Genomic DNA, 7,579 nt, shown 5'->3' with positions numbered 1-7,579 from the left:
CAAATCCTACATTTGGAATTGTTCAGCTAACCAGTTCTTTACCCTTAATAATGATGTTACGTCATATCCAATAGTAATATATCATTTACGTAAAGAATGAGGAATACTACTATACCATCTTTGATTTGTTTATAGACACAAGATTCGTCAACATTTTTTTCAAAAACCAAATGTTTTACTTGTGTCATCAAATCTAAGATTCCAAGATCTAGAAGCTTGTTTGAGTCCATGAATGGACCTAAGAAGCTCGCAAACCTTTTGCTCTTGACCTTTTTAATTTGAACCCTTCTCCTTGAGACATGTAAATGGTTTCGTCAAGGTAGCCATTCAGAAAAGCTATTTTGACACTCACTTGCCAGATCTCGTAATCCATGCACACAACTATGGATAAGAGTATACGAATGGATTTTAGCATGGCTACAGGAGAAAAGGTTTCTTCATAGTCAACCCCTTTTTTCTGTGTGTAACCTTTGGCTACAGGCCTTGCTTTAAAAGTCTCTACTTTCCCACCCGCTCCTCTTTTCTTCTTGAATATCCACTTGTAACCAATGGGTTTGATATTCTCAGGTGGATCTTCAAGAACCCAGGCAGAATTGGAATACATAGATTCCATTTCTTGGTTCATGGCTTCTTGCCATTTTTCCTTGTCAGAACCATTCATTGCATCTTTAAATGTCAATGGATCGTCTTTGTTTGTGTCAGACAGAAGCATTTGAACTCACTAAAAGACAAAATGCTTTTAATAACACCGAAAATGTGTTATCAAAACATACGATAACACTTTCTGATGTGTTAAGACCGACTATGTTATTGTAGGTCAGGGTACTTTACATAACACTTTATCAGTGTTATACAGATGTGTTATTGTACTGTCAACGATAACACACTTTCTGTGTTATTTTAATATATAGATAAGTGTTTAATTATGTTATTAATAGTCGATTATATAACACATTTCAATACTTATAAATTTGTGTTATACTACACTCAAACACACCAGATACGCCCAAGTTTTCTTGGTTCGGACTTGACCAAATCAGAATGAAAACAAAAGAATACTGATTTTAACTCAGACTTTTCCTCAAACAGACGGTATGCATCAAAACTTTGAGTATACCTTAATGACTTAATAATAAGAAATATGTGCTCATGTATATATGTGTGAGAGAGAAACAGGGGGAAAATGATAGAGAAGTTAAACAAAATTTACTTTCAATACTAATCCAACCACAATAGTAATAAAATTATTGAGATTAGCTTATGGGACACAGTAACAATAAAAATGAGATAGTAATTATCATAATATTGTACAAATTAAAGGCACCAAAATCACATTTTTGTGAGTCAAATTTTGTGATCAATATATGCAAGGGATAGTGAAATAAAGAATTTGATCACTTGATTGTAGAGTGCAGAACAATAAAATAACAAATCTCATAAATTACTATAAAGTAAAAAACAGTTTAGAATCACAAAAGAATACAAGATTTTGATCCCTAGTAGAAAAGATTTTGGTCACAACAAACCAAGTATTAATGATACAATAAGAAATATTACTAACTATCCCTAATGAAAACAGAACATGGAAATTTCAAGGTAAAACCAAATCAATTAACAGCAAAACCCACATACAAATATCCAAAATAAAACAGAAGCTACAACAAAAGAGCTCCATACCATTTCATTCATGATAGAATCTGAGACAAATTCAACATTTTAACTTCAGTATTTTAAATAATAATCATTTGAAAAGATGAACTTATCATATATACATAAAGCATGACAGAATAAGAAACTATTATGTAGGCACCACATTACTTAAAAAACATAAAGCATGCATAAAGTACAACATAGTATTACTGTCTCATGAGCAGGCTACTGAGAGAAACTATCAAAATAACTTATAGGGGCAAAGGATATAGAAAAACTGTTGACAACATAGTATTACTATCTCTAATTCTCTACTCATACAGTAATAAGAAAGGAAAAAGAAAATCTTTTGGATAGCTAAATTATTTCATCACTGATGTTACATAAGATTATATTTAAAACAATTAATATTTTTTCTAATGGGGAAAAAAGAAATGAGGCATTTCTAACCTGAGGAATATATTTGATGACTGTCATAAATACTTGGATTGAGCTGAAAACGGAAAGAATCAGTTCCAAGTCAGAAAGTTAATCAATAATATATTTCATAGCAAATGGAATTTAGAAACCTAAAGCTAATTATGATAAAGTGATTAAGCCAATAAATCGAAGCAAACAAATGCTTTTATCATCTAGCTTTCCAATGTTTTTTAATCGAACTGAATTGTTTGAAACTCAAAATTCAGAACAAAAGAAAAGGAAAGGTAACTAAAGAATGAATCTTACTTAAAAATGTTAATCAACCAAAGCCATGAAGGGTTTGGCAAAGCAATGAAAAAGAAAACTCCAGCAGCTAACCAAACAATAGAGACAATTGCTAGGGTAATCTTAGAGACAGTCTGACCTCCACGCTGTATAAATACAAAGCCATCATCACCAACAAAAGGTAAAATTCAAAAATAGCAATGCATAACAACATAATTACCACACCAAAACAATAAGGCTCCTCAATCAAGAAGAAGAAACCCAATAATAAAACACTACAGGTGGACCTAGAACTCTGCAGTAGGATCTTCAACCAATGACGGAAGCTGAGAAAGGCATATCTCAGCAGCCATGTCCCATGCATCCCTGTAGTGTGCAATAGTTATAGAGCGACTTTCGGACTAATAAAACAGTAAGTATTAACTTCTTTAGTGTTTCCTTTAGTACTACCACATGTGATGCTGATGGGTAGGCGGCAACAATGGATGAGAGATCAGGGAACAATTGGCAGAACGCATAATTCGCTCAGCAAGTAAAAAATTTCGAAAAAGACTAGCGACTAACAAATCTTGCCTGAACAGCCTCTGGAAAAGCTCTGCAGTAGAATACAAAGGTATGACAAACATATAGCACCAAAAGAATCTTAAGGGTACTTCAATTCAAAGAAGTTAGACCATAGAGCATCAAACCACAGGAAAGAAACTGATCACAAATTTGAAAGAAATAAAAACTAATAATGAGATAAGCACAAATCCAAACACTTGAAGAAAGCCTAAATGATTGACATGGTCGTCTTAAGCATGGAAATATATCAAGGAACAGAATGAAACATCTCTGAATAATAAAAAAAAAGATAAGTAAAAACTGCAAGCAATATTCATTTAGTTACTATATTAGGATTAATATGTACTCTCAGAAAATTATGTTTGTCTATAAGATGGATGCATGTATTTGTGTCTAAAAGAGTGCCACATAATATAAATAAATAAACAAATAAATAAGAGTGCCATCAAATTATAGAACTCAAAACTGAATCTGTATATCCAACCTCTCCTCGAATGATTAGATGCAGTGAGAAATAACTAGACTCATAATAGAAAGAGGCCATATATGAATCACAATACTGATATGAAAATTTACCAAGAAGATTTTTATACTTCAAGAATTCAACAACTGAGCCCCAAAATTTAGTCTAATGTATCATCAGAGTTAGCACAATTCTTAAGACTCTACAAAGTAAAAAAAAAATGCCACATTCAAAAACTCAAATAATTTATTCTAATGTATCAACGGGTCTAAAATGGCATCCTTGTTAAATCAAAAACAAAATTCAGAGCTTTTACCCACATTCATGGTAAAGAAAAAAATAATTATAATAATAAATTAATTAGCATCTACATAGTCAGAATCCACAAAACATGGTAAAGCATGTAGTTAGATTATTCGGTTATGATCTCACTATGCACATGTGTCAACCACTTGAAACAACAAAACTCAAATAATTATTATCAAGATATTATAAAACTCTAGTTTTTTTAAAAATTTAGTCTAAATGGTAAAATATATACAAGTCAAATTAGCAGTTAAACAAAAAAAATATAATAAGTACATATATAAATACATGTATATATAGATGCAAGATTAGTAAATTCTTAACAGATGATTTAAAATTACTTCTTTCCCACTTCTAATGCTCCAAACATAAACACTACCATCACCATAACCAGTCAATTTTTATTTAGTAAGTCCATGAAAAGAGAAATCAATTCAACTTTGTAATGGATTGGATTTGAGTTATAATTCTACAATACATATCTTGTTCTAACAAAATTGAGATTTATTGAACTTCTTCTGATAAAGAGGTTGGCATGAATTTAGTGAATACACTATTAATTCTGAAGTATTAACTAAAAATCAATCATGAGAGAGAGTGCCAAAGGCATCAATTGCCTTAGTGCACATGTAAAAGACCCTGTCATAGAAAACATGCTAAAATAAACCAGTTGCCTTAGTGCCTACTCTAGATGTTGCAATTGTGCCAAGCTCTGTCATATAATCATTGAAAAATATTATTTATCTTCCAGCATCTTAAGATATGTCATTTTTCAATGATATTTAAACTTTCTAGACTATAAGCAATCACCACTAATTTGACAACAAACAAACATGGTGCTAGCTAAGCTACTTACAAGAAATCAAGCAACAAGATTCCCAGCCCAATTACGACGTAAAGCAACACAGTTTTAGAAAGACCACAGTACATTCCATGATGTTAGTAGCTAATGGAATTCCTCTAGACTGTTGTAAGAGTGAACTTTAGAATTGAGTGCTCTATATGTCAAAAACTCTTAAAAGATTACACTATGTATATAAATAGATTCAACAAGGGGAAAGGAGTAATTTAGCAGCATTGGACTGGGCTTAAATTTGTATATAGGATATGTAGAATGTGGTTTCACAAATTCTCAATCTCATGCTTCTTTGGCCTAACCACATCATATATCTGAAACAATTGTTGCTATAGGCCTTTTCCAAAATATGAAAGACAATATTTGAACAACTATTAGTAAGCAGGAAAAACAAGTTAACAAGCAAAAATGTGTTAAACTAAAAACAGTCACTATTCCCAGGCCAATCATAACAAAACACTCAACATGCTATCAAAATTTAATGATCCAACTGTATCTTCAAAACCATTGATGTAACATACCTAACTTAGATCCTTAGAAAGATAAACATAAATTTGTTGTTTCTTTTTAGCTAGTTGAATCTCAACATATGGCTGGCATTTTGTTTTTGGAGGGGTTTCATAATATTTAGATCTAGAAGGAAAAAAAATATACTAGTTCCAATCAGTTGATCATGTTTCAACTAGTGAAAAACTGATGTTATACTATGACTAACTTGCCCTCCCTTAGCAACAAAGACCACTGCTGATCCTTTTGTCTCAATGAGGTATTTCAGATGCCGCAAAACACCATGAGGACCATGTAAATGGAAAGGTACCTTAAATGTATAAAACCAGTATCAGTACAGAATCTCAAAAATAACTAACCAATTAGTATGTCGCACAAATACCTCTGGTATCAAGCATATATCGATTTTTCCACTAGCCAGGGATGCATGCATAGCAATAAATCCACTGCTACGACCCATCAACTTTACCATTCCTATACCATGGTATGCACTATGTGCCTGTAATAAGGATTGAGAAGTTAACAAAGACTGTTTTTCCCACTGAATTCTTTAACAATGATATTATAATGCATGAAACTTAAGAAATCAAAATGAAATTGAACAAATCACAAAATATAATGAAAATTTGTACCTCGATGTAAGCTGAATTAATGGCTCGTTGTGCTTCCTCAACTACAGTGTCAAACCCAAAAGTTTTGTCCATCAGCAAAATATCATTGTCTATAGTTTTGGGGACCCCAAAAACAGCCACCTTTACCCCTCTTCTACAGCACTGAAATGAAAATAGGAAAAGTAGGACATGAGACCTAAACGGAAATGGCAGGCAAGGTCGAGGCAAGATAAAGGGAAACGGCTTACAAATGCCGCAATCAAGTAAAAGTAGTTAAACATATCCAATAAGATGATTCTAGGGGCACAGTCATCTATATGGCAGTAAAGTGCTTTCTAATTTATATGAAGACATGAACATATAGACATGGCGATGAATCCTAAACTAAAAGAAAAATGAATTCAAGTCATCAGGAATGCATCAACTTTTAATTCTTGAGACAGCACTTTACATCTACAAATTTAGAATAACTTGTACCAAAGCAATTTATATCCCAAAAGATTTCTGCTTTAAGTAATCTGTTCAAAAGTGACCTTAGTTATGAATGCATGCCAAATTATGAGATAAGAAACATAGGAATGTAAACAGATACACGCATAACTACCTCTCTGTGAATTACATTTGCCCCACCATGAGTTCCGTTCCCACCTAGCACAAAAAGCATGTTGATTCCTCTTTCATGATATCAAATTAATAAATGTTTTCAGGTCAGGAATCATATGTCCGCAAAATTATTAACTCTAAAGAAACTAATAATAGTTGCAGAGTAACATACCATGTCCAAACTTGATGCAAATGAGAAGCTCTACTATGCAAATAGCTAAGGAAAGCCAACAGAATGCGCCGACTTTTTTCGCTGGTTTTCTACAATTTGGACACAGTGATTATGAAAAGGTTAAAACCCTGGAAATGGTAGGCCAAGAGGGTATATAAATTCATTTCTAGAAAAGGAAAAGGATGTGCTGCTAGTGGTTATGGAAGATAGAGAAAGAGGGTAGTGTACCTGTCTTGAAGATATGAGTTGTACTCGCAGATTGTAGGAATTGCTATTAGCCACCACAATATCAACCTATACACAATAATGGGGTTTCGAGGAGGAATCCACAAATAGAACTTCAGAAAAAAGGTGTTGAGCTCAACTGTGAGGAAGACGATACAAAGACTAACAACTTGAATGAAACGCCATGGACCAAGCAGGGGATGCCACTCATCTTTGTCCCACTGAGCTGGTGTAAATTGTTCTAGTGTTCTTTTGACCTGAGTTAGTAAAAAATGCATCTAACACGGTGTCAATAACAAAGGTTCATAAGAAATAGAAAATGAGACATGACAAGAAATTTTCTTAAGCTGAAAAGTACAGGGAATCCATGATTTTCTGTTTACATGAAAAAAAAACACTAAAACACATGTATTTCTACTCCAAACAATATGATCCAATTTTCAACTTCTTGCTACAACTTAGTAACTCTCCATTAAATATTAAAAACTAAAACACCAAAAGCAGAGCATACTTTTCCAATAATATTAACTCTCCATTAAATATTCAAAACTAAAACACCAAACTTAGAGCATACTTTTCCAATAATATTAGGCTGACGGCTTATCCCAACCCACTTGTACGTTTTTCCATCAAAGTACCTAACAGTATGCATTCCTGCCCAAATACCTGCAGCATACACACCAAAAGAAACTTGTCATAATTTGCACAGAAAGCTCATATAGCAGACAATGAAAAATTATAGCCATAATCTTCTTAATATTGTAGAAGAAATAATTGAATACTATGGCTACGGATAGACAGGTAGTCATAACATGTAAAAACTTCTAAAAAAAAAGTACAAGATAATTAATGGATGATAAAATATCATAGAACTAGAATAAGATAATGTATGGTTATTCCATCAGAAGAATATTAAT

The 7,579-nt window shown here is 32.6% G+C and overlaps 2 protein-coding genes across 2 annotated transcripts; both read right to left on the bottom strand.

Moving 5' to 3' along the window:
* Positions 1-3,542: 3,542 nt before the first annotated feature.
* Positions 3,543-6,326, bottom strand: LOC133814642 (ATP-dependent 6-phosphofructokinase 5, chloroplastic-like). The gene is made up of 5 exons (XM_062247577.1): positions 6,267-6,326; positions 5,684-5,824; positions 5,434-5,550; positions 5,260-5,361; positions 3,543-3,584 (listed from the first exon to the last, which is right to left on the bottom strand). The coding sequence occupies exons 1-5, from the start codon at positions 6,324-6,326 to the stop codon at positions 3,543-3,545; spliced, it is 462 nt and encodes a 153-aa protein (XP_062103561.1).
* An 85-nt stretch (positions 6,327-6,411) lies between these two features.
* LOC133814641 (CDP-diacylglycerol--serine O-phosphatidyltransferase 1-like) lies at positions 6,412-7,327 on the bottom strand. The gene is made up of 3 exons (XM_062247576.1): positions 7,237-7,327; positions 6,666-6,919; positions 6,412-6,526 (listed from the first exon to the last, which is right to left on the bottom strand). Exons 1-3 carry the CDS (start codon positions 7,312-7,314, stop codon positions 6,412-6,414), a joined length of 447 nt encoding a protein of 148 aa, XP_062103560.1. The 5' UTR covers positions 7,315-7,327.
* Between the last annotated feature and the right edge of the window lie 252 nt (positions 7,328-7,579).

The sequence above is a fragment of the Humulus lupulus genome, chromosome 2, assembly GCF_963169125.1.
Source record: "Humulus lupulus chromosome 2, drHumLupu1.1, whole genome shotgun sequence".
In the NCBI taxonomy this organism is placed as follows: domain Eukaryota; kingdom Viridiplantae; phylum Streptophyta; class Magnoliopsida; order Rosales; family Cannabaceae; genus Humulus; species Humulus lupulus.
This window is presented reverse-complemented; position numbering and strand designations above follow the sequence as displayed.

Excerpts from the sequence above, each read along its gene's own strand:
- LOC133814642 (XM_062247577.1), bottom strand. The coding sequence starts at position 6,326 with ATGCTTTTTGTGCTAGGTGGGAACGGAACTCATGGTGGGGCAAATGTA. Across the intron at positions 5,825-6,266 it reads CAAATGTAATTCACAGAGAG|TGCTGTAGAAGAGGGGTAAA; the intron begins GTAGTTATGCGT and ends TTTTCATTTCAG. Across the intron at positions 5,551-5,683 it reads TTAATTCAGCTTACATCGAG|GCACATAGTGCATACCATGG; the intron begins GTACAAATTTTC and ends TCCTTATTACAG.
- LOC133814641 (XM_062247576.1), bottom strand. The coding sequence starts at position 7,314 with ATGCATACTGTTAGGTACTTTGATGGAAAAACGTACAAGTGGGTTGGG. Across the intron at positions 6,920-7,236 it reads AGCCTAATATTATTGGAAAA|GTCAAAAGAACACTAGAACA; the intron begins GTATGCTCTAAG and ends TTACTAACTCAG. Across the intron at positions 6,527-6,665 it reads AACTCATATCTTCAAGACAG|AAAACCAGCGAAAAAAGTCG; the intron begins GTACACTACCCT and ends TCCAAATTGTAG.